Raw genomic sequence first — 27,782 nt, 5'->3', positions numbered from 1 at the left:
CTCCAGAAGTTGAACCTTACATCAAAACAACAACCATCAACCTTAATTACATCTGTTTTTTGGGTATATATAGAGTTTCATTACAAAGATGTTCTGCTATTCTAGGCATGGAGGGGTCATAATTGACCACCAACCGCTTTAACTATCTGATGGAGTCTCTGGTGCAATTTGCCTGCTTCAGTGAACAAATCCAATCTTCTCAGGTGCTCTACTGTCCTTCTCGGGCAGGTGGACTGTTATATGGGATGCAATCCCATAACCATTGAATGCATTTACCTGCTCGGCTTTGTACCTTTCCTTCTCGGCCATATTGCCTCTTGAATATGGTGGTTGAGGATCTATTACAAGCGGTACTGGGAACTGGTTACATCCGTCCTTTGGGTGCACGGAGCAGTTAAGGGACGTGAATAGTCGGGTCGAATGGAGAGGGAAAATCGGCCGTTGGATTGGGCAGATCGACGGTGGGGATTGGTTTGCAGAAGATATCGGGAGATATGGGAGCAGGGTGATCACAGGCCGTTGGATCTCGGGTGGGCAAATCCAATGGCCGCCGGGCGGAGGAGATGCGCGAGGGTTAACAGGCGGGGACGAGTGGTTTCGGCGGTGGGCGATATTGATCGCACCGCCATGGAGGGTTAGGCGGTAACCATATGCGGGGGAGCGATACCACTCAGAGGGTGACGCGTGGTAGCAGTGGGGCGGGAAAACCACTTTTCATCGCGCGTTATCGCGCGATTGCTTTGCAGGTGCGGGGGAAGCGATCATTGTCCGATCGCAGAGGGGATGATTGGATGGTGTAAACTTGATCGCACGAGTTTTTCATTGAATGCAGCGGGGGAACCATTGGATTGGGATGCGGCGATCGACGATTATGATTATGGCGGAGGGTTTGTGAAGGTGGGTGGTCGTGTGGGCGCGGGTTGATAGGTTTAAGCACTCGGGGCTTAAGGAGAAGCACTTTATGTGATTTTAAATGGAAGCAAGTGTAAAGGAGATGAGAGGAGAATGGGCGAGGATGACCGGTGTAGACCTTTTTTGAGCAAAAAACCAAGGAAATGAGCTTACTTAGGCTCCTTGAACATCAACGACATGTGGCAGAGCTAACACTTTCCATTAATGCATGCAAACTCTAAGGTACTAAAAGGGAGTTTCTAAGTCATCTTCTTGGATTATGACCTGAATTCCACATGAAGTGACCCGTTGAAGGAGATTCATAATGAGTCTCCCATCATCGATACGAAACAAGGAATAAAGAGGAATGAAATAAATAAGATCCAAGACTGTAACAATGGGTCAGACAATGTATAGGTAAATAATTGCATATAGGACTTCCCTTGAACATTGGCGACACGACTCTAGAGTGTGGCAGCATTTGACTCAACATAGGAATAAAGCTCATAATGACAAAATGGAATAGTTAAATGAGAGGAAAAAATGGATCACCCAAACCTAGGAGGAAAAGTGACTGAGTGAGGATATCCCAAACCCGACACGAAAGCAGAAGAGTGTCATGTTCAAGAGTGACATGATGCATATACAAAGGATGTTCCACTTTAACTTTTCCCCCACTATTTTTAGTGAGCACATCTTTATTTTTACACAAGCTTGAAGAGGATACCATATGCTTGTCATATAAGTTCACCCTTTGGATGAATCCATCCTACTAAGTTTTATCAGTCCTAGGAAGGAGAAACTCAGTCTCATCATGGTGACAAGTCTTTCGTCGTAATATTTTAATGAGTCCGACGTAAGAATAACTTAGTGTGTATTTCATATTTAGAGTGTTTGAAAAAGAGATGAAAAAGAAAACTCCATCATGTCCCTTTTCGTAATTTGTCTCTCGAAACTGAAAAGGTAGAAAACAATATCTAAGAGAACCTCTTAACCATGTCGACCAAGGTGTACCTTTTTCATAAATAGTTAATCTCAGCCCGAAAAAGGGGTAAACATATACTGAAGTGATGTCAATTAATTTGATTTAACGAGTTTGAAACAACAAGTACTCATCGATCTTTTTAGTTTTTGAGAGTCAAAAAAGGGCTTACAGATGACTTTGCCTGGAAGACTGAGTGGTATAAAAGGATAGAAATTGGTTTCAGTAATGATGGAACTACTAAAAAAATGTAATGGTCAAGAGGCTGGTTAATAAGACCACTCATCATAGATGTTCCTCAGGCAAGGGTAAAACAACCAAGTGAAATCACATGATCAGCCAAAGAGATGGTGACGATGAAATGAACAAACCAAGGCTCATCTAGCAAAAATCGGCTGATAAAAATGGAAATCACGAGATGTAAAGTGGGAATTGTTTCATTTTTATACAAGCTTGAAACATGACAAACTATGCTTGAGTATATTTGAGTATCGTTTCATTTTTTCACAAGCTTGAAACATTTGAAAAATTATTCTTGGATTTGGTTTCATTTTCACACAAGTTTGAAATAAAGATAAACTATGCTTGGATTTGGTTTCATTTTTACACAAGCTTGAAACAAAGATAAACTATGCTTGAGATAAGTTTGCATGCCCCTAGCATAATGACTCAATTTGAGGTACATGCCCCCCAAGCTTCATTTCATTCACCTAAGTATACTACTGGTTACTAACAGGTGGATGGAATGAAGGTTTACTTACGAGATCAAGTGAAAGACTCGACTGGGATTTTATGAGATCTAATCAAAGACTCGAATTGGAAGGGGATTTGTTTCATTTTTTAATGAGCTTGACACAGGAAAAGAACCATGATCATGGAGACCTATTTCATTTTTTAATGAGGTTGACATAGTAAAAGAAATATCCTCATGTCCATTGTTTCACTTTTTAACGATCTTGACAGAAGACAAGGAACTCTGCTCCAAGACCCTTGTTTCATTTTTTAACGAGCTTGACAAAAGACAAGGAACTCTGGTCCAAGACCCTTGTTTCATTTTTTAACGAGATTGACACAAGACAATGAACTCTGCTCCATGGCCTTTTATCATCACCCAAAAGAGGCCATGGCTTTCAAGAGGTTCTCACTAGATGGGAGAACAACACTCTAGAAGGGATACATGTCTAGGGATCCAAGTGAAAAATTCGGCTCCAATGCCCCTAGTACATGGTGTACTACATCACCTACTAGATCATCAGTAGATGTGGGCATGGAACACGTGGCCACATAATTAACCTGTGGTAGGGGGGATATCGCTTGCATATGAGAACCATTTAGGGATGATGGTTGAGTAAGATTTGATTCAGGACCAATGAATGTAAGTTTATCAATGATCACAATGCTTCCTTCATGTGGGAAACACATCACTTGAAAGAGAGAAGAGATAAGATCTCCCATGACATAAACATAGTCATGGGCAAGGAGTATATTAAAATAAAATGGGCCTTAGACAACCATCAGGTCTATATAGACAGTCTTTCATCCGAAAGCAATAGGTAACTTAGGAAGGATCCCTAACGGTTGATTGGTTCCTATGTTAAAAGCTAATAGATTTTGGGTGATGGGGACAAGCTGAGTAGAACCTAAAGCCTACCAAGAAGTTGAGGACAAAATACTAATGGTCGCGCCCTCATCTATTATTGTGCTAGGTACAACCATATGGTAAGCATGTACTGTAATCTGGAAAAGCACATAAGACGGAAGGCGAATCCTATCAGTCAACTCCAATCAAAAGAAGTGACTAAACTACTCAAAGGGGGTATCGTAGGAACGTGAAAGCTACCCTCATAGTCTATGGGAACAGGAAAACTTCTCTCATGCACCTTGGGAACGGGAGGATTTCCCTCTAGTTCATTCAAAACTGAAGAAACAAGAAGAACCTGAGAGGTATGGGGTTCACTCTCTACCAGAAAGGTACGGCTAACTAAAGGTCGAGTCAAGTCTACTTTTTTCTCAACCAATGGTTGGTCGAGAATGGACTCACGAGACTCACTTTCAGAGAGAGTGGGGTTGACCAAACATGACTTTTGATCAATCACATGATCAACTAGTGAAGGATCAAGGGAAAGCTTTCGATAGCCAGCTAGAAGACGAGGTTGAGAAGCTATAAGGTTTTCCAAATATTTGGAAGCTTCATCCATAATAGGAAAAAGGTGAATGGGATGATTACTTTCACACAACATATAGGGAAATTTGACTTTTCCCTTTTTCCCATAGGATTTACTAGTTGAAGTTTTATCACCAGCATGATTTCCAGAGGCTGATGATAAAGGTCGATGTGAACCTGTGGACCACACTTCTAAGACCTTGGGAATACCGGGACAATTCCAAAGAAGGTCGTCACCCTTACATAACATGCAAGGGAATTTTACTTTCTGGGGCTGGTTGGAATATTTTTCTTCATTAGTTGCATCAGTAGCAATTCCAAGAGAGGTACAAATAGGAGGCATTGATTGATGTTGTGTGTACATGGTAATCCATACTTAAGACTTTCTATTTGTCCCCTATATCCACATCCCATCTTTGGGTTGATTGTTATCTGTCACCAGTATTAGTACTTTGTTTTCCTCTTTCTTGAATAAGGGCTTGGAAAATTTTCTCTAAGAGGTTGATGCAACAGAAAGAAAAGAAAGAACACGAGCCATGAAGATAAAATGCAAAAAAATGCCTACGATATTAAAGTACGTGGACAAAAGCCTAGCTTGAGCTCAACCCCCCTCTAATGCATTGAGCAATCAAAATGAAATGAACTTTGATAATCCAACCTCGATAAGCAATAAACAACTTCATCATTAAGGGTTAATTGATGCATAGATAAAAGTTTGTAGCCCAAGCTATACAAGAAAAAGAAAATCATTAAAGAAAAAGGCACACAAGAGGGATAGTAAAAATAGGTGGAGGAAAGGGATAACTCAGTTCCCACGATTTCTCCCTCATCACATTATAATGCTCAAGATCATGGAATTTCATAGCCAGTACAAAGATGGTGGAATCCTCCATAAAGTAAACCCCCACCATGCCACTAACCACTTGCACCTATTAGTTGATGGATTGGCCTAGAAATTTTTCCTTAGGTTGGAAGCACCTAATAAGGTCTTTGGATAACCCTCCCGTATCTTGTTGGAAAATATGGTAGCCATGGTGTTAGAAAATTAGAACGACAATTTTTTTTCTTATATTGATAATTATTTGTGATATTTTTGTAGTCTTATTAACTTTCTTTATGTTCTTTTATCTTCTTTTCATCAAGCAATCATCAAATCAAAACATGAAGATCAACGACAATAGATATAGGCACTCAACCAGGCTAAAACCCCTCTATAGGGGAAAACCTAGTCAAACACTTCCACTAATACATTCAAATCAAGTTGAGACAAACCAAGACCTTATACTTGACCAAAAGATCTTCCTCCTCCACCAAGTCAGCCTTCCAAGATGATTCTGCAAACTTCAGTAGTCTCCTCTTGCCTCCCAGCTTCAACCCAACAACAACACAAAATTTTCGGCCCCCATCTTCCAGAATTTCTGCCTTACTGCAGATCTGAAATTTCGGCCTTCCCAACAACCCAAAAACTTCGCATGTGTGGTAGTAGAGAGAGAAAATTCGACTTCTTTTACCTGATAAAAACTTCCTTCTCCTTTGCTAAGTTTTCCTTCTTCTTCTTAGGGACTTTGCTCTCTTTTCTTCCTCTAGCTACTGTAGATCGAACTTCTTGTTTGGTGCTTCAAATGAGTTAGAATAACTGTCAATGTATATTGAATATGTGAGGTCGAATTCCCTTGATGAGGCCGACTTGGTGGAGGAGGCCTAATGACCTAATTTACATCAAAATAAATTTCTTCCCTGATAGATAAAGCCTAAGAAGGGTTTGTTACATGATGACAAAGATTAGGACTCAAGACATAAACCCTAAAAGCCTACAATGGAGGCTTTGACCTATTAATCATTGACCCAAGCATGAAACCCATGTTTTAATAAGTCAATTTCTTTTATAATAAAAATTCTTTTTCTTTCTTTTGACAAATACATTACATCATGACTGAAATACAATTATGAAGATTGACACTACTTACATTCTTCAACACTCCCTCTTAACTAGGGAGGTATTCATAATTACATAGGTACATGGAAGATCTCAAAATGTTATGCTCTATGAAGAGTCACAACACATACAATGCTACAGATTAGATACCTGACCAGGGTACTCTAATTGGGTGGGACTAAGGTGTGTTCCAAGCTTTAGCCTCTATAGGTACCATCAAGCTTGAGCTCTAACACCAACCTAGGGATCTAGGTGTGTAACCAAGGTCAGATCTCTAAGACAAACACCACCTTTCCTACTTTGAGATATAAACATCAACAGAGGCCAACTAGATGTCCTTCCAAGCATCTTGTTGCCACAAGATGCTTCATCTTTCCTTATCAACTAAACCAGACATATCCACCAATCCAAGCATGCTTCAAACATTCAACCTTCTTATGGAGAGATCTACACAAACACAACCCCAATTAGTAATAAAACTTCACTATACATATTTAACACAAACCTTCGGGGTGATTAATCATTCTGATATTGCTTAGATCATCGTCATATTATCCAAACACATATTTGTTGGAAGTTATCTTCTTCAACTTAGCCTCAACACTTCTTTCAAGAACATCCATCAGTATTGCTTCAACTATTCTTTGATTTCAAACATCCTCATGGCCTTTTCATCAAGTTATTCAGTTCTCTTCAAGCTCCCTCTCAACTAGGGAAATATATACTTTCCTTTATCCAAGGACAAGTCCATCAACTTATCTTATTCTTCTTGTCATACAGGTTCATTCTTTTACATCAACAATTCATCGAAGAATTTAGACCTTCTAAAACTTCATCATTCCTTCATATGGTAACATGGTCATGTCATCGAAGTTCTCACAAATCCCTCTTACCATCATGCTTCACATCGTCATCAAATTATCATCAAATATGAGGTAAGCATCTTCATCATCTTGAAGACTATGTACTTGTAATCCTTAACAACAATTACAACCAAACACAAATATATATGTACAAAAGCATGAAGCATGTCATTATAATAGGAGCATAATAAATCATATTTTAGACATTCAAGACCTAAACCTAGTTAGGATTTATCAATTAGGGAATTCATCCATTAGAATTCTTGTAGCAACATGTTACAGACCCTAGATTTCATCATCAAAACTAAATCATATCAATAATTGAAAACATTATACTTCTAGGGTTTCATTATCATGCCCTAGAATATCAATCTCTACTAGGGTTTTGTTACAAACCCTAGATTTTAAAAACTAAATCATGGATTTCAACAATCAAGTTAGCATACCATTGTTTCATCTCTAGGGTTCCATTATTATTTCCTAGAGACTTATATCATTCTCATAATAGGGTTTTATCGTAAACCCTAGATATGTAATGCACCATAATAATAATAATAAATAAATAAATAAATATTTTTTTGTAAGCTTGCCACGACTACATCTTCATCATGCCCAATATATCACCCCGATCAGAGCGGGGAATTGAACTGTGACTTCACATCAAGGAGTGCCCTAACAAAACACCTGATCATCGTCTATCCATGACCCCGTGGACATAAGTAAATAAATAATAAACAATAAAGAAAATATAATAATGGTAAATAAATAATGAATAATAAAGAAAAAATAATAATAGTAAATAAATAATGAAGAGAATATAATAATATTAAATAAATAAAATAGTAATAATAAACCAGAGTTCTAAATAAATATATATAAAAGTAAACTATAAAAATAGTAAAAATAAGTAAAGTTAACAAAAAATAAAAAAGAATAAAATAAGAAAGAGTTAAATTAAGAGAAATATTGAATTAAGTAAAAAACTTAAAGCAAAGGAAAAACTTCCCACCGGATACTATCCCTGCCTCTCACTGCAAAAGATCACTTCGAATTCCTCTCCCGACAACTGTTGTGCTTCAGAAATTCAATCTTTTGATCTCCACTCGATTGTGTTCTCCAAGTGCCCATCGATGTCCTCCTTATAATCCTCTAGTTGAGAACCAACAACCCAGATTAGATTCTAATCAATGGCTTAGATCATTTGGACTCGATCTCTGTCTTCTTCTAGAAGTTTCACTCACAATTTAGATTAATACCGATTAATTATTTTAATTTCCCAAGTTTAGACTTAGGGACCCATTAAAAATAATAAATTATTTTAATACAACTGTCTCTGGGTGGAATTTCCCAAAATGACTACTGGGTATTGGAGAATGCATGTGTCCTAGCCTCCCTGCAAATTTTTAGGCTAAGAGCACATCCGATGCTACCAAAAATCAACAGACAGATGGATTGTGTGCATGCGGATCCCTTTCCAATTCCCTTCCATTTTTGGAACAGTTGGTTCTATTTAATGGACAAAGAGGGGAATAAGATGATTCATTCTTTTGGAGAAGAGTGTTGAGAGGCAAAGGAAACCTTGACAGTAGTACATTGATTGAGGGATTGAGGGTGGCCAATTGTAGAAAAGATTATGTGCAGCTGAGCCTACGGTTGGGTGGAGAGTCGTCCCCAAAAACTTTGTTGCAGTTAGCGGAATTCAAATAGCATTCAACTCCAAAATCACAAGTAAGGAATATCGTCGATATAGGTAAGTCTTCTCTGCTCATGTTTTTCGAAAATTCTATGCTAAATAGTTGAATAGTTGTGTGTTCATTATTAATCTCATCAATTGATGTAATTAGTTATATATTTTAATTTTGGGTTGTTACATATGGTATCAAACACCTCCTTTTATTGTTTTGGAGGGGTTATTTTTGGAGGGAAACAACCCTTATTTTCCCTCCAAACCACCTCACAAGCCTCCAAGAATGCCTCTGGTGGGTTTGCAGTCGGCCTTGCAATGAACATGTTAGTTTATGCCTGGTTTGTCTAAAAAAAGGGCAAATGACGCACTGAACCAGGTTTTTTGATTGGTTTGGTTGGTTTAGCCAATGAACCAGCTAGTTTGACCGATTAAGATTGATCGTTTTTAAAACTATGGTTTTAAGTAAATTTAAGTTAGTTTTATATGTAAGTTCCAATGGCTAATTTAATGATTTTAACTATTTGTCCTAAAACATATTAAGGACTAAGGAATTACAAGTTGTGAAAAGCCCTAAGTCAAAGTTTATAGTGGTTATTACACAAAATGAAAGGTTGAAGTGTATTGACTTTCTTGCATTATTTAGTTTCTTGATTTATATGGGATGGTTTAGGATTATATTATTATTCTGAAAATAAATATTTTGGAAATACGTTTCATGGTTTAGTTATTAATATAAAAGTATTATGTGTGACCTTCCAATATATTGAGTACTCAACCATTATTTAATAAAATAAATAGCTAATTTGATAACTTTCCCATGAAATTATGATTGAATAATGAACATGTTCTGATGCATTTGCATTTTAGATTACTAAATTTGTTTTGCATGAATATATTGAAAATATGATTTTGTGGGTGGTTGAAATTTTGTAAATGACATTCATGTAGCAAATTAGTGTTTAAATGATCATGTCATATTGCTTAAATAATATTGATACACTATGGTACTATTTATGACGTTATGGTTTTAGTTAGTTGATATGTCAACAGATGAATGTTGAAGTATAATGTATGATGATGTTTTATGGTGTGATGGTATGTGGCAATTGGACATAATGCTGAGAGAGGTTAATGATGTCATGCATTTGTGGTGCTGATTTATTTATTTTGTTGTGATAGTGATGTATATTTTAATTGCGGGTTCATATGTTCATGATGGATATGATATGCATAAGGATTATGATGTTATGATATGAGGTATTATTGACATGTGGTTCATTTATTATGTGATGTCATGATATATCTTTGATGTTGATATGTTGATGTTATAACTTATAAGGGTATTTTATGATGTGAATTATGTGGAAATTGCGTGCAGATTTTATGACATGTATGAGCATGCAATTCGTTATTATTCAAAATGTTGTGATTAACAATGATGTTATGTTCTCATGATGACATGCAAGACTTGGCATGTGGATTATTTTATATGATACTATGATGTTATAGCTAATGCATTGGTTGCATGTTGAGATGTGGTGATTGACAGAAAATCCACAAATGGGCCGAGAGGGCCAGTTATTTGATGATCTCGTGGGAACCCATACCTGCAAGGGAGAATATGAAACACCATATGGGTTGGGGACATACTCAATCAACACTACATATGCAGTGGTTTTTTTAATGGATAACTCTTGAGGGGCTATGGGACCATCTTGAGGAGGCCAAGTCCCTGATATTGAATTGGGATGTTGAAGTCTAGTGGGGATGTAAGGACTTTGATGCTTGGGGTTGTGCACGTTAGTGAGTGTGGAGAGAGTGGGCCAACCTTGCGAGATGCCTAGAGTCATTGAGTACTGGGATCGGTTGTCTTCCTTGGGGTAGGTGAGGTCTGAGCCTTGGCGCAAGCCTTAGTACCAACCTTGGGCTATGGTATAGACCGATGAGGCTTTATGCCTAGTTTTGAAAGTTGGGAAAAATGACAGAGATTCCTTGGGATTTCCCAGGTGTTGTGGAAATTTTCGATACCTGCTGGTTATATTAGTTCAACAATGGGTGTAGGGCAAACATGAAGCAATAAGTAGCTAAATAAAATAAGATAAAAAGTTAAATGATTCAACTTAACTTTGGGATGAAGTTCCTTAAAGAGGGGGAGTATGTAATGCCTCGTAATAATAATAATAATAATAATAATAATAATAATAATAATAATTGATTTATAAGTAAATGGGGTGGCATGAGGGGGAGGGATTCTCATTAATCCCGAAGGAATCATTGAAGATAGATATGCTTGAGGGCTTGGAAGGAAGACAAACAACCAAGCAAAATCTTATGGCTTGTTCGTAGGCCTCACATTGGCTCAAAAGAAGGGCATTAAGAGAATACAGGTCTTAGGGGACTCCATGTTAATCATTAGGCATATGATTTATACTTCATCAACAAAAAACATTATCTTAAACCAAATTATTAAGAGATCCCAAGCGCTGATCCCCTCCTTCGATCTTGTGTCCTTTTTCCATATTCTCAGAGGGAATAATCAAGAAGTCGACAAACAGGAAAACTGGGCCTGCCAGTTGAGAGAAGAAAGAAGTATTGTGAACGAGGTCGATGGAATGACTAGCATCCCCTAATTGTGTTTATGAGCTTCAAGTTATGGGTTGAGGATGTTATTCTTGGTCTAGCTAAGAAGTTGGCAAATATCGGAAATGGGGACTATGCAATTTGGTTTCTAAAGTTGGTCTATTGGTTTCTCTTACCCCCCTTCACCCTCCCTCTCTTTTTGACTCCCCCTTTCCCTCCCCCCATTTTCCCCTTTTCCTATTTAACCCTCCCACCCCTATCCTTCGCCATTCTCCTATCTCTTTCCTTGCTAAACCTTCACAGCAAAAATGGGGCAAGGGGAATAGTCCCCTTCATTCCCCTGCACCTTGGCCCCTGTTGCATCACTCCATGCGAGACTTGGCCTGTCCTAGAGCCTCGTGGCATGGACATCCTCTGCTTGTGGCTGCGACGTGTCTGTGTTCATCACCCTGGTACAACACTTGTGCATGGTAGATTTCAATGCGTGTGTATCCAACTCCCATGCCCTGGATCATGGTGCAAAGGTCAGCACACCATCTTGGGTGATTGCAAGATAATGGGGAATTCAAAGTAGCAATTAATTCCTGTGCTCAGAAACACCCTGATCGCTCGTGGGAGGAAGGTTTGGATGAGAATGGCGAACTAGGAGTAGGGCTGGGAAATAATGGTGGATTGTTGGGAATTTATGGAGGTTCATTGGGTTTGCAACTCCAGCAGTACCTCTCCACGATACTGCATCACCACACAGTCCTGCATTTGCTATTTAAGGAATAACGGTATGTTCAATTTTTATGGTTTAAGGTTCTTTTCTGCTCAAGTTGCCTCTGCGAAGGTGATCCAGGTGGATATTGGTGGTCACCCGCCTATTCCATTTGGACCCCCACCATTGTTTTTTTCAGTTTTTCAGTTTCCTTATTTGTAGCATCATTTATTGTTTTTGGCAGTTTTTCAGGTCCTGAACTTCCAGAGTCGTTTTTAGGCCCTAAACAACGTTTTTTGGTAAAACTAGGGCCAACATGGGTCGTTGACCAATGTTGGCCATTCAAAAGCTGTAGTCCTCGGATAGATCTTTGTGTGCTAGTGGTGTCATGTTCACCCTTTGATCTTTTTGATTGGTATTGTGATTCCTCCTCTTCCCTTATATATTTGGCTCTTTGTTGTGTTTATACATTTGCATAGGTTTTGATTCCTATTTGCTTATTTCCATACCATTCTATTTTCCCACATAGATGCTTTCTGGCATGGGTATATGAACCTGTGTAACTAGATTTGCAATGGGGGCATACAAATTTAGTGGTTCCACCCCCTTTCCCTCCTCCAAGCCTTGTAACATATTTCCATAAGGGTGTTTGGTCTACGCTAGCTTTCTTTCCATCATCTTCACTCCCATTATCCTCCTCCTCTTCTTCCTCTTGGTACAACTCTTCTCTAAGGTATCCTCCACCACTACTCACTTCTTCATCATCTTCATCACTTCTTCTTCTTCTACTTCCCAACACCATCATCATAGAAAAAAATGGACCCAACAAGATAAGGCTAAGCCATATACCCATCATGTTTGTTAAAGCTTGAGATTATTGCGTGCAATAAAATGAGGGAGGAATGGGAAAGAGTAGGAGAAGAGAAGAAGAACTTCTAGATTCGAGATTCGTTCAACATATACAAAGCACATGTTACATGGAAAAAAGAAAGAATGGGATTAGACCCTACCTCCTTGGCTCTCCAACAATCTTCATTCTCCCAAGCTTGCAAGCTCCAACAATCTCCCTTCAATCTCCCACAAGCTCCTCAAGGTCAAACCCTCTCAATTTCTCTCTCACAAATGAAAATGATGTTACGAGGGAGGAGAGGAGGCCTTTTATTCTTTTTGGCCCCGCCCATTTCTCCCCCAAAAAAACCCCTGCTCTCCTTGGCCATGTGTGGACTTCTTGGGTAGGGAGTAAAAATTTTAAGAGGGAGTGATTGGGGAGCGATCTCTCCCATTCGCTCCCTGCCATTAAAAATCTCTCCTAAAATGATGGGGAACGAACTCTCTCGTTCGCTCCTTGCCATTAAAAATCTCTCCTAGAGTGATGGGGAGTGATCTCTCCCTCTACCGCTCCTTGAAAACTAGGGAACATTTTTTTTACTAGGAGCACGCTTTCGAAATTCGCTCCTAAACAAGAGTGAATTGGGAGCACTCTCTCAAAATTCGCTCCTAAACGAGAGTGAATTGGGATCACACTCTCAAAATTCACTCCTAAACTAGAGTGAATTGGGAGCGCACTCCTAGTGTCTCTCCCTTAGTGCTTCTGATTGGAGCACGCTTCATGAGCGAATTTTGGGGGGCGGGGCGCTCACCCGCAGCCCTGCTAGTGAGTCAACGCCACTGTCACCCCCCTCATCATCAGCTATCAAACTCGGGAATTCTTGACATCATCAACCTCCAGCACTGGACTTATTCATTTAGCCTTCTACATCACATCTAGTTATATACATGTTTATGAGGTTGTCCTATTGTTCTATCCTTATTTACTTCATTTTATCCTAGATTTAGCTTTGGCATTTTCTAGGAGTTGTGTTTGCACTCGCACATTGTACTTGTATTGGATATATCCTTTAGTCCCATTGACCTACTTTTGTGGTCATTCATTGGACATTAATAAAATTATCTTATCTTATCTTCGGCTCCATCTTTTTTGGCTTTATTTGACTTTGGCTTTCATTATTCTTCAATTTGCTTGATCAAAGTTTCAAACATGAGAGGGGTTTATATCTTTTTATGAAATGGAATGTAAGTGAAGGGAAAAAATGGAAAATGTTAAGTATGGTTAGGATATGAAATATGCCAACCCAACTAGGTCTCCATGAGTATGATTTCTCCTAAGTTTTAACGACACCTATCTAAGGACAATTATGTCCCCCCATGGTAGATGAGACAAAATAATAAAAGTTTTATTGTTAAGACGAATTATTAGATCATGCCTAAAGTTCTTTATGTTCACAACTTAAATAAAAAACCATCATCAACATGTCTAATCAGAACACCCATGTAGCATATCAATCTGAAGTAAATATCATGCATTGAGTACTATCTGTGAGCACATATATCATTTGAGAAGCAAGGATTAGGAGCTGATATACCATGGTAAAATCTGTCTAAAAGAGCTCATGAATGATGTGATGCATAGATCAGCATGCAACTGATGGAAGAATCAGAAGAAAATGAGCCAGAGAGCTCACCTATGCAGCATCATCACACTTGAATGAGTGTGTCTCTAGAGGTTGTTACCCTGAAGGGCCAACAGGTTCAATTCTAAACCAAGTCCAAGTGGACTCTTGACCGAGTCCAAGTTTTAAAACATTGGAGCTAACAAACTGGGCTCAAACTTTGCTGCAGACAAACACAAAGTATTTTTACTTTTGGCTTCTTGTTATTTGATGTTTCAATGAAAAAATGTGTTTTTGCACTGTTTCTTTCAACTTTCAATTTTCCCATCTCAGGTAATTGCTTGTGATAAAATATTCAACTTGTTCCATTTTGATTTCAATTGTGATATGTTTTAATATAGAGAGCACTGGATCTATTTTCCGTTAAAACTGTTTAATATGATTTTCTTTTGAATTATATTATGTTTGAATTGGCATGAATAATTTGTTCCTGATCTTGAGAACTAAGGCCTTACTACATGGTGTTTTCTATAACCTTTTCACCTGTAAATTTATTAATTCAGGTGTTAATCTTAAGTGAGCAACTACATTCCATCACTTCTTTCTTTGACCAATTGCGAGCTGAACGATTTCGAGAGGTGATAGATAGGACAATGCCTAGACGGATGCAACATCTTGAATCTAAACTTAACTCTTCAGAAACATCAATCAACAATGACCCTAAAGATACTGAAGTCAGTCAGCAGAACCATCAGACTGAAACAAAGGGAATCCAACAACAGTTACTTGATGAAGAGACACAAACACTACAGGTACTTGGGTGCATATGCATGGATTTTATTGTTTCTCATTATGATGTCACAGCCATCCAGATTGTGAGAAATTTTGTGATAGTCCATGATTTACAGTCTACTTAATGCTCAATCCTCATGCAGATAGAATTGACCAATCTTATAGACACAGTGCAAGAAACAGAGAGAAAGATGTTAGAAATGTCTGCTTTGAATCACCTTTTCTCAACTCATGTCTTACATCAAGCTCAACAAATAGAACGCTTGTATGAACAGGTATGACCTTTGGGATTTGTATTGTTGCACTTAATACAAACATCTTGTTAGATAATTTGGAGCTATAAAATAGTTGCAGTCACCAAATTTCATTTTTTCACAATTTTTGTATAAATAAAATGCTTCTCAATACATTCTAATTTGCAAATTGAACTGTATATGGAGTTTGATTCAACTTTGGCCTAAAGTCACGAGGTAGAATTTGCATGGCATTTGTTTGGTAAGTAAAATAGTATTAATGCTTATTAAAAATAGTACAAGAGTTGCAGAGGTTGGACATTGCTTAGCCTACCCATGTGGAAGATTGGACATGGTCTATCATATAAATTCATTTCTGCTTTGACCACTCTGATGATACAAGAAATCATTAGTCTTCAACAAAAAGGATAAAGAGATCTAATTGTAGTGTCCCTAGGAGATGGCCTTCAACTTTTTCATTTATCAGGGTCTAGGACCCCAAAGAAATTAGGAACTCATGCAATATCTGTGAGGATTCCTTCCTTGATTTTCTACCTTTCTTCTTTTTTGGGGAGGTCCTAGTAAAATTACCTTCAGTACCTTTTCCCTCCAAAGTTGATTCGTCTTGATCTTGGAGTCTCTTTCTAGAGGCTTTGTCTAAAATTGTTTTTCCCTATGTTGCAGGAAATGTGGGACACCCCCCTAGGTACCAGCCACGTTTCGGTATAGAAACCATGAAATGTCTTTCAGGTACCAGACCCTGCATTTTAGCATCTGTACCGCATGTGTGGGGTGGTACAACATGCTTGTGTGGTGTGTGTGGGCTGAATGCAAATTATTTTTAAAAAACAACAATTTATGAGCGGGGCAGCTTAGTATTGAACCCTGGATCCCTACTAATGCTAGGTAATTAATGGTAATGTTAAGAATATTCTAGGTAATTAATGGTAATGTTAAATTCTTAAATTAATTTTTTAACATTACCATTAATTGTTTTAGGATATTTGAAAGTCATTCCAACCTCATTGGGTTTCAAAGGGAGAAAGTAGAATTTTAGATCCCACTCAAAATTCAGTAGACATAACAGTTCTTAGGATTTTAGGTTTGGGGGATTGCAACATTTCCATTGGATTTTGTCATGTATGAGGGTATGGAACTAGCATTTAATCAAAAGCACCAAGCCCTCTACGTACCTTGATGTTAGTGGTATTGATTGTTGAACTCCTCTATCTTAACCCTAGTAAAAGTGTAGCAATCACTCAAATAAATCTGGATTTGACACATGAAGCTTTTTCTATCGTATTTTAATGCTTACAGGGTGATATTGATAGTGAGGATCGCAATATAGGAAAATTTTCGATGATATGTAGGTATTTGTTTTAGGATGATTTTCTTGGGCCTTGGGCTTTAGCACTGTAGCATGATTTTCTTGGGCCTTGGGCCTTAGCAATTGCTCGTTTATTCATGAACTTGTATCTCTATTCTAAACATAGTTTTACAAACCAGTCGTGTTGAATCGAAAATCGACCAAACTGGTCGGTCAAATGCCTGAGCTTGCTAACTGGAGCAATAAATCTGATTCATTGGCCGTTTAGGACTTGTTAGGTACCAAACTGGTCGGTTTGGTACATAACTTGTTCTCACCGCCCGGGTCCTTAAAAAACCGACTTTCTTTGATTGAAGATTGACATGCCTTTTCAATTAATTTTCTATAGTCATTTTCCAAATCAGAAAATCTAGGGAAAAGTCTTCTCGCTGAACTCATTGTGGAGTATCTCCTAGATGTAGCTTCTTCTTGTGAAGTCATCATATGAGTTCTTATAATATATTTCGAATGATTGACTCATCAACAAAGTTGAAGCATACTCTTCTTGATCCCATAAATTGACTTTATTCCTTCCTAGCTAGTACTGCTACTGAGGCTAGAGATGATGTTTGTGTAGCTCTTGGGGATGACCCCACGTGTGGTAGTGGTGATGACTTTGATGAGTGATCATATTGATCGGTGATTTGTAGTAGGCTAGTGGCTTAGTAGCTTGAGTTGTAGCATTGTTTTTGGACTATAGAGACCATTTAGAGTCTCCATGGTTATGCAATTTGATGATGATATGCATTGTACTCGGTGCCATTTTGATATATGCACCCTTACATGGTATATAGATGAGAAAACTTTGTATATTTTGTCTCTAATGGTTTGAAATCTTATTTTTTTTTTTTCATTTAAAAATAATTATTTTTATGTATATTTTCAATTCTGATTTATTGAATCTAGTTTAATTCGGTTTAATCTGGTTACGGTTCGAATCCCAGTTAGAAAACTTGGTTCTGGTTTTTAAAATTGTCATTCTAAATCAAAATTTCAAAACTTAGAACTTAAACCCTAGCCCTAACCCTAGGTATCTAGGAAATAGAAAGAAGAGGGAGAAATTTAATAATAGACGGTTCATCAACACAATTATGACTAGTGCCTTGTCCTAAATGGGAAAATGGAGTCTTTTAGGGGGTAAATCAATGAAAAACCTTGGTGATTTTCCTGTGTGGGGAGATTTTAAATTTAAGAGATGCACACTTGGAGTTCCCTTAAAGGTTTCCCGGAAAACAATCTTACATATCATATAAGAACAAGATTTTAAGATAAATTTAACAATTATATTATGGCAAAATCAGAAACCACACTACAAAAATACAATATGCAAATATAGAAAAATGTGTTAATCTTACAAAATTTTCCAAGAGAAATACTTCAATCAATCCCAAAATCATCTCCAAGCAAGAAAGCATCTCCAAGAGAAGCTTGCTCCATAAAAGATCACATTTTGCCTAAGTAGAAGTAAGAAGACTAATTCTCACTCTTTTGGAAGAGAAGAGTGATGGATGTGTGATTATGAAAGGTGGAGTAAGGCTTCCTCTATTTATATGAAGACTAACTTGCCTTATTTCCACTAATTTTACAAGAAAAGCCCTAAAACAAGTTGTTTGGGTGTTCAACAAGTGTGGGGTTACAAACTAACCTTAATATAGATGAAAAACATAATAAATGCCAAAAAGCCCGCACACATGGGGAAATTATGTGCCCAACATTACCCTTCTAAGGGAAAAAAGGGTGACGTGGCACCATCATGCTCAAATGTTGGGGTTTCGTGCTCAAGATAAAATTATTTATAGGTCAAGCGCCCATTGAGTTCTTCTAGGTTTGTCATAGAATTATGAAGTCAAAAGAGTAATTATCATATATGTAAGACCCCTTTGGGCATGTTGTATCTTGTAAAGAAAATTTTTGTAGAGTAAAAAATGTCATAAATACCCTCCAAGACCTTGTCAAGCAAGTCGGCCTCATGGAAGCAATTCGTACCCCTGGAAAGCCTATATATAAGAAGGAACTCGACCTCATTTGGATATAACGACAAGCAATTTTGATCTCCAGAAGAAAGAAGCAGCAAGTCCAGAAGAAAAGGACGAAAATCAAGGATAACAAGAAAGAAGCAAGATAGAAGATTTGGACCTCTCTCTCTCTTGTGTTAGGGTTTCTAAAGTTGTTGGGCAAGTCGAAGTTGTTGGAAGTTGTTGGGCATGTCAAAGTTTCTAGTCAAAGTTGTTGGAAGTTGTTGGGCAGGTCGAAGTTGTTGGGGTTGAAGTTGCTAGAAAAGTTGTTGGGGTCGAAGTTGTTGGAGAAGTTGTTGGGGTTGAAGCTGTTGCTGGAAGGTCAAAGTTTGTTGTTGTAAGCTGTGTAAGGAAAGCTCATCAAGAAGGAAGGTTGACTTGGTCTTGGAGAAGTCTTTGCCAAGGGTCTTAGGTCTTGGAATTCGTCATTTGAAGATTCTATAAGAAGAGAAGAATTCTCGTGGGTTTTCCTCTCAAAAGGAGAGGTTTTGGCCCTAGTTAGCAAGCTACATTTTGTGTCCTCTTGTCTCTTTGATCTTCATTGTTTGGTAGTTGTTTGATGATAGAAAACACAATAATAATCAAGTTAAGTAAAAAGACATCACAAGCAGTTGTTAAAGTAAGAGAAATCACCTAATCTAGCTGCCCCTAGATTTCTCAGCACGGTATCAAAGCTAAGGTGACTACAAGAAGAAGAAGTTGCTTGAAGATCACATCATTGAAGAAGGATACATAAGGGTCGAGCACAAGGAAATAATTAAGGAGGACTAAGAAGAACCAAGGACGAGTACTCATTTCAAGGATCACATCATCACTAGGAGAACAAGTCCTCAAGGACCCTACCTCCACTCAAAGGAAAAAGGGCTACATATTTGAAGCATCTTGAAGTCTCCATATTCTGCATCCAAAGGAAGCAAGAAGAAGCATTGCCATCATCATCAAAGAAATCAAGGTGATCTCCCTCACATTGAAGAAAGAATCACATCTCAAGCATATCATCTAGAAAAAAAGTATTGTCATCTTTAAAGAAGAAAGACATCATCAAGGAAGCAATTATCTTCAAGAAGGCATCTTCAATAATCAACATCATCAAGAAAGCATCAAGTTGAAGATATCATTATCTAGGAGCATCTTCACTTGACAAGTATATTTATATCTATGCCCGAATCTACTACCAAAATGAATTCATTCTGCAAGGAAAGCAATAAACTTGTTGGGTCATCAAATTTCCTTGCATGGAAGAAGATGATAGATTTGATCCTTGTAGAGAATGAAGTTATTGAATATGTAAAGGACTCCATCGCCAAACCATCTCAAGAGAAAGCTCAAGCATTATCAAAGTATATGAAAGGGGAAATAAGGGCTCAAAGAATCCTCATAGAATCAATCAAGAATTCCCTCATCCCTTATGTAGCAAAGTTAGAGAAATCAAAGGATATCTATGAGAAGTTGGTAAAATTATTTTTAGTGAGCACTGTAGGAGAAGTCATATCATTGAGAACGAAATTATACAAAATGAAGGTATCAAAGGAAGAAGGGATAACCTCATACCTCATGAGGGTGTCACAAATAAGAGATCAACTACAAGAACTAGGAGAAATAATGTTTGATAAAGAAATGACCACCGTTGTGCTCAATGCACTACCTAATGAATGGGGAAACTTTGTATCAAGTATCTATGGAAAGAAGGAAACCACTCCATTCAGTGAACTTTGGCCATTATGTAAGATTGAAGAAACTAGGTTGAAAGCAAAGAGCGATGCTGGATCAAATGAACAAGTTCAAGCATATGCTGCCATGGCTAGGAGAAAATGAAAGTTTGGAAAGTTTGATTCTTAGAAAAAGAAGAAGATCGATATGTCAAAGATACAATGTTATGAGTGTAATGAATATGGGCACTACAAAAGGAATTGTCCCAAACTCAAGAAGGACAATAAGAAGAGAAAGGAAAGAAATGAAGCCCATGTTACCAAAGAAGTGGAAGAATCAGAAAAGAAGAAATCAAAGGAGGAAGTGAAATATCTCTACTATGACTGAGATAATTTCTTTCACTTAGTTCTTTTCAGTTATATAGGAAGCATCACAAGTATGATTGGATGTATTATAGCAAGATAGAGATGACATCATCATAGAAGCATGGAAGGATAGCTGAAGTAGATAGTCTACATAGTTGTAAGGAAGTAGCTCATGGCATCTCCATTGGAAGCATATAAGGACAACCAAAGTAGAAGTATATATGGTTGGAGGAAAGTCATCTAGCAAGATAGAAGATAAAGAAAGGTCACCATACATCATCATTATTAGAAAGGAGCATTTGTAGAATGAGGATCATTGAGATCCTCCACTAGAATCTTTATAAGATGGTTCACCTCTACTTGGAAGAAGCAAGTGTCTCGTTGATTGTCTGCATTCTACCTTGTGTGGGATCCATTGTTTAGAAGGATGATGGTATGGTGACAAAGGAATGCAACATAGTACATTCATCTTCAAGCAAGAAAAGGAAGTTGCTAGAAGGAAGTCTAGATGACCAAAAGATGGAAGAGGTATGTATATATTTGATAGAAAAAATTCATGTCATTATATAGTTGTAGATAGCATGGTTGAATGCTCTATCTCATGAGCATGATAAAAGAAGAAGAAACTCTTCCTTTAGAAAGATACATGAAGGCATGTAGACAATATGCCTTGAACTCTTCTACATATTGACGTAATATGACCACATATGGAATATGAGGAGGTTGACAATTATGGTTCCTATGATGAAGGAACTATGTATAGAAATTCTTGGGAAAGCAATATGTGAAGAAAAGGAGAAGAGTTCGTGAAAGATACAATTATAGTCATGTAAGATAAGATATGTGATCAACATCTGATAACTAGAAGAATTAACTATGACATCTCCATGGAAGAAGAAGGTATGAAGACCCTAATATGGGTACTGTCTTGGTAATGAATGTCTTGGAGATGGGTTCATACATGTGCAGGATGTTGATGTTGTAAGAAGTTGATGTCATGACGAAAGGCCATGATAAAAAGGTAACTTTGATTTGATGTTCATTTTGAGTTTTGAAAACATCTTGTTGGGTTGTGATAGGGCCACCGAAAGAAGGTTGTAGAAGTCACCTACAACTAATACTCATGTGATTGGATGGAAGATCCTGAAAGAAACATGTCTTGGAAGGGGTAGTTGTATGAATAAAAGCCAGATGTGGACTAGAAGATCACTTTCCGATGAAGAGAAGGATGGCATGACTATTGGTTCAACACTATTGTTCGTTGAAGGGAAAGAGATGAAGAAGATGGTCAATGCCCTACGATGAAGTGATGATGAAGAAGATGAAGTTCATGACATGATGTAGAAAGAGGAGCCCTACAAGCAGCTGATAATACAATGATCTCCACCAAAGAGTAGATAGTTGTTGTTGGAAACAAGTCCCTAGTTGAGAGGGAGCTTGGGAAAGTCCCTTGTTAAAAGGGAGCTTGGGAAAGTCCCTCGTTAAAAGAGAGCTTGGGAATATTCCTTTTATAGGAATGTGTAAATCCTCCCTAGTTGAGAGGGAGAGGTAGAAACATCATTCTTGTCTTCATGTTATGAAGAAAGAATGGAGGATTGAGTAAGCATTTGGTTTACAATACTCTTTGAGGATGTGGTAGGGCATCCAATAGGTAAGAGTAGTCAAAGAGAAAATTCCTTGAGGATGTGTTATTCCAAGACAGGAATTTTCCTAGAAGGACATACCTTGTGAACATCCAGGTGGGGTATGGGCCTTAAGAGACAATGATGATGGTGTCTACCTGTCATTTTTTCACCAACATTATGCTCTGATCTTATCGAGAGATAGAGTTGTTAGTCAAGGCCTTGCTATGTGACAATGTTGGTTGCTATGATAAGATGCAATGAGATAAGTTGAAACAATAGCTTATGAGATGGCTTATCGACGCGACACTTCTTATGAGAATTCTTCAGTTTGAGAATGTCCAAGTACCATGTATGGATTATGAATACCTCCCTAGTTAAGAGGGAGTGTTGGAATATGTAACTAGGTTCAGTCTTCATAATGTCTATTATAATAATGATTTTATGTATTTGATATTAAAAAGAAAAAGAAATTTATTCTTGAGGCATGGACTTCATGCTCAAGATAAAATTATTTATAGGTCAAACACCCATTGAGTGCTTCTAGGTTTTTCATGGAATTATGAAGTCAAAAGAGTCATTGCCATGTAAGACCCCTTTGGGCATGTTGCATCTTGTAAAGAAAAAAATTGTAGAGTCAAAAATGTCATAAAGACCCTCCAAGACATTGTCAAGCAAGTCGGCTTACATGAAAGATCAAGTTGGCCTCATGGAAGCAATTTGTACCCCTGGAAAGCCTATATATAACAAGGAACTCGACCTCATTTGGATATAACAACAAACAAGTTCAATCTCCAGAAGAAAGAAGCAGCAAGACCAAAAGAAAAGGACGAAAATCAAGGATAAGAAGAAAAGAAGCAAGATCAAAGTTTTGGATCTCTCTCTCTTGTTAGGGTTTCTAAAGTTATTGGGCAAGTCGATGTTGCTTGCTAGGCAAGTCAAAGTTGCTAGAAGTTGCTAGGCAAGTCAAAGTTACTGGAAGTTGTTGGGCAAGTCAAAGTTGTCGAAAGTTGCTGGGCAGGTTGAAGTTGTTGGGGCGAAGCTGTTGCTGGAAGGTCAAAGTTTGTTGTTGTAAGTTGTGTAAGGAAAGCTCATCAAGAAGAATGGTTGACTTGGTCTTGGACGAAGCTTTGTCAAGGGTCTTTAGTCTTAGAATTCGTCATTTGAAGATTCTACAAGAAGAGAAGAATTCTTGTGGGTTTTCCTCTCAAAAGGAGAGGTTTTGGCCCTGTTACTGCTCAAACTAGCAGGGGTCCTAAAAGGGGGTCTTTGAAGGGCTGCTACTAGGTCAAGGGAAACAATGAAGCAATAGCCCATTGTCACCTCGACTAAAGCTCCCTACTCTTTACGGATTTTCACCTATGGGAGGAGACCTGTTATAATAAGGATAACAAATGAATGAATCAATGATAGGATGAGAGGTGATCCTAGAAGCCTATTCACAAGAGAGGCTTAGATATATGGCTTGCTTGCTATAAAAACAAGATGAAAGGCTCTCTAGGAAGGGCTTAAGGGAATTCTACGAGCTAGGGTTTGAGTATATGACTTCTCAAGAAGACTCTTAGCTCCTAAAATCCTTTTGGAAACTTGGATTCCAAGTGGTCTTTGTGAAATTGGCTTCAATAAGTTGTGGGATCACACAGGACTAAGTGGACCTAGAATTAGGTCAAGGGGATGGAATTTATCAACCAAGGGGTGTGCTTAACCTAATTAAGGGGGAGAAGGGTATTAAATAAGAAATTTTCTTTGAATTTGATGCAATAATCCCAATGAGCTCACTAGCCAAAGGAAACCTAGGGCAAGAAACAATCCTCGAGCTAGGGCTTGCAATATCTCGAGATCCCACAGCCAGATTTACCTCAAATTTGGAGGGCCTCTAGAGAAAACTCCAGCGCAGTTGTGGACAAATAATCGAAGTATTTATACTTCGTTTAGCATGATTTGTTGACTTATCAGGAGAAATAGTTATCCCTAGGAACATTCATTCATTCATTGCATGGCCCAATCATGATACAACACCATTTAGAAAGTTAATTTCCACAACCTTGCATAAATTGATGCAGTAAATAAGCCCTAGAATAGCGAAATTCCCAACATCATGATGCAACAAAATTACATAACAGAAATAGCATTTTAAAGGTACTTACATGCAAGAAGAATATATCCAATCATCAAATTTTCCAACAAGAGAAGCTCCAAGACAAAGAAGATTTAACCAAACATCAAAATTCATCCATTTATCCAAAATTTTCCTCCTCCAAAGAATGCGAAATTCTCACAAGAGCTAATGATCAATCCAAGTGATGATGCTAAAATGAATTCACATCACTTGTATTTATACACTTTTAATGAGTTTGATTTAGCTAATTAGGTCTACATTAGCCCCTACAATAAATAATGTGCAAAATAACTAACCTTTGGTGACAGACCCACCAAACTAGCTCATAAACAAAAGAATAAGCCTCTCAAGAGGTCAAATAATGGATAGTGCATGTCGTTGGGCCTTGGAGGAGGCCTAATGGAGTCCATATGTGCCATAATGTGTAATTGAACTCCCAAAAGCAGTGGACAAGGGGTTGGCCCCTTTTAATAACTTGTGGTGCTCCAATTGACATGTGGGGGCACACAAGTGTTCTCATGGGTCTCCAAATAAATAATATATGCTTGTAGGTCACTTGCAAGGGCTAGGATGATGGTGTAGGTGATGCCACATCATCGTGCAAGTCTTGGACCATTTACCAAGTGTATGGTGCAACTCTAGGGCTAGCTGGGCATGATGGATCAGGTGCATCTTCCTCGTCCAATAAGTGAACCACGAGCAATCTCTGAATGGTTATGGGGATTCATGGAGTGTTGTCTGCTGCTGTGGAGGCCCATGACTCTGTACACACACCCTACATGTGCCAATGTAGCCCTTTGTGGTTAGGACCCCATATAAGGAGACCAAACCCAAATGGAAACCATCTGCATTCCTGCATAAGATCCAATGTGTCCCCGTGCCTTCTAACACACCAATTCATTGAAGAAATCAAGTAAAAGAGTTTATAAACCATGGATAACAAGTGAGCACTTTATAATGACATGCCCTTCCATAGTGGGCTTTGGGATGTGCTAATGTCTCCCAACTCCAAATAGGGTTAACCAGGCATTCTATTAGGTGGTTTCTACCTCTAAAGGGGGTGGTATGTCCGTGGTACATCCTTCAAATGGTGGTGTCATGTGGCATAATGATGGAATGGAGTAGGGAATGAAAGGGGTCAACTTGGATCATATGCCATGGTTAAAGGGTAGCTAATAAAAGGGAAGTCCACACTTGGGTAAATAATGTGTAGGATGGAGTGATCGTGGTGCATGAGCTACCCCAACCTTGAGTTTTCCACCCTTCTTCATATGCCTTTTGCCTTTTTATGATTTTCTTTGGTTAACTGCTTGGGGCTCTAGGTAATGAGAGCATGATGCATAAAGTATAGTAGTGGGTACCCCCTTATAAGGTGGGGCAATTCATCGCCCACCGGGGGTTGGGACAGTCATGGGTTCCTGAATGATAAAGGAGGCTCATCAAGGGCCATGTAGGAACCAAGGTGATGGCCATGGAATGGGGTAGAGCTCATGTCATGGATTTTTCCCACGTGCTAAATGCTTTTGTCCTGGCCATCTTCTGCATTTTGTGGTACAATTTCCTGTTGAATGTGGCCAATTATGCTTTTTCTTTTTCTTTTAGCTGCATCAACCTCCGGGCATCATTCCAGGCCCGACCCAAGATGTGGGGTGTTGATTTTAGGTAGCATCAGATGTGCTCTAGGCCTCAAATTTTGTAGGGAGGCTTGAGCACATGTATTCCAAAGAACACAGAAATCATTTTGGGAAATTCCACCCAGAGATGATTTTATTAAAATAATTAATATTTTTAATGGAGTTTCTAAGTCTAAACTTAGGAAAATTAAAATATTAATGGGTATTAATCTAATTGTGGGTGTAACTTCTAGAAGACAGGGATCAATCCATAACGATTTGAGCCTTTGATTAGGAGTTAATTTAGGTTGTTGGTTGTCCCACAGAAAGATATAAGAAGGGGCTTGAGGGTCATTTGGAAAACACACCGAGAGATGAAGAGATCTAATTTCTGAAGTGAGAAGTTCTCAGGAGGAAATTTAGATCAAGGAGATTTCTTGCAGTTGAGGGGCATGGATGGTTAGGCTGGAGTATCTTCTTCGGAACCCCGAATACTCAACAGAGAGGCAGAGAAGCACCAGTGGAGGCAGCGCAAACCCAGGAAGGACTGATGCTGGGCCAGGAGGGCCCACACAGTGCTTGACGCAGAGCCAGAAGGGCTAGCATAGAGGCAGAATTGTCTTCCAGCAAAAGTCCAAAATTTGCCAAGGAGCTGCTAGATCAGCTGGGAAGGTTGACGTTAGAGCTCTAGGAGACAAGGAGACCCAGTGCAGAGGTGACGCGGAGCCTCAAAGAGCTCCAAGCAGGGCCACACAGTTACTGCGAAGGGGCAGCGTAGTTGTAGCCAGCGATAGGCAGTTTAGCTGCCGGATCAACCAGGATTTGCCAGGTGAAGTGAGGTAATCCCACTAAGCTTTTTGCCAGTATCTTTTTCTCTGTAACTGGATTGTCGGAAGGGCATCCAGAGTTTTATTCAAAACTACTACTTAATAATAATAAACCCTTAGAACTGCTGCACCAGTTTTCTCGCATTGGGTTTTTTCGGGGACATTTGTCCAAAAATAATGGTGTCTATTATGTTGTATTTTCTTTCTTGCTCAGTGTCTTGTTTCTGCTTATAAATTAAGTGAAGGCTGCAGTGTATGTATTACTATATTTGCCGTAGGAAACTGCAAGTAATTTGTTTAAAGGAATTTAATAAATACGAGTAATATCATCAGTTGCTGCAGTAGCGATTCTTGTTGTGGAATTTTCACATGGGGCAATGAGAGGTGGTGGCTGAACCTATGTGGACCTAGTGGAGGAATGTGAACCCAGGTGGGAGGAGAGATGATTGGGTGTGTAATGAGTGGAAGGGGAGTAATATATGTGAATTGGGGAGCGGGACCACACAACCAAAATTAGGGTTTCCCATGTAGTACCATCCATAAAACCAATAGGTCAGTAAAAGAGATCCCACGGGACTAGGGTGTAAGGTTAACATCCCAAAAGAGACCTAGGGGACAAGAGCACAAACCTAGACCACTCTTTCCACCGAATCCCCTCATTAATCCATGGCCAAAGTTTCCATGATAAATAAACTAGAATACTCAATTACCAAATAACAAGGCATACCTTTAGGTTTGGGAGGCCCACCTTCAAACATACGATCATGACAGATGGGTGAGGGACCACATGGCTGGCTCAAGTGGCAGAGAAATGGCACATCGAGCTTGTTGGTGGCTGTGAGGGATTGTTGGCTGCCGACTGAGGACCATCATGGAATTTTTCCTAGGGATATTACCCACAAAATAGTGGGTAACAAGCCCTGGCTA

General features: G+C 38.6%; 1 protein-coding gene across 1 annotated transcript in view; it reads left to right on the top strand.

The window, feature by feature from the left end:
- Window positions 1-420: 420 nt before the first annotated feature.
- Window positions 421-27,782, top strand: part of LOC149165201 (syntaxin-81-like) — an 82,925-nt gene continuing 55,563 nt past the window's right edge. The window contains exons 1-4 of the mRNA XM_089429743.1: window positions 421-634; window positions 833-897; window positions 14,817-15,065; window positions 15,189-15,320. Coding sequence (XP_089285869.1) covers window positions 421-634; window positions 833-897; window positions 14,817-15,065; window positions 15,189-15,320 — 660 coding nt within the window. The remainder of the gene's footprint in view (window positions 635-832; window positions 898-14,816; window positions 15,066-15,188; window positions 15,321-27,782) is intronic.

Source organism: Pinus tabuliformis, chromosome 5_1, assembly GCF_031772625.1.
Source record: "Pinus tabuliformis cultivar Carrire ecotype Pingquan chromosome 5_1, CPIR1, whole genome shotgun sequence".
In the NCBI taxonomy this organism is placed as follows: domain Eukaryota; kingdom Viridiplantae; phylum Streptophyta; class Pinopsida; order Pinales; family Pinaceae; genus Pinus; species Pinus tabuliformis.
This window is presented reverse-complemented; position numbering and strand designations above follow the sequence as displayed.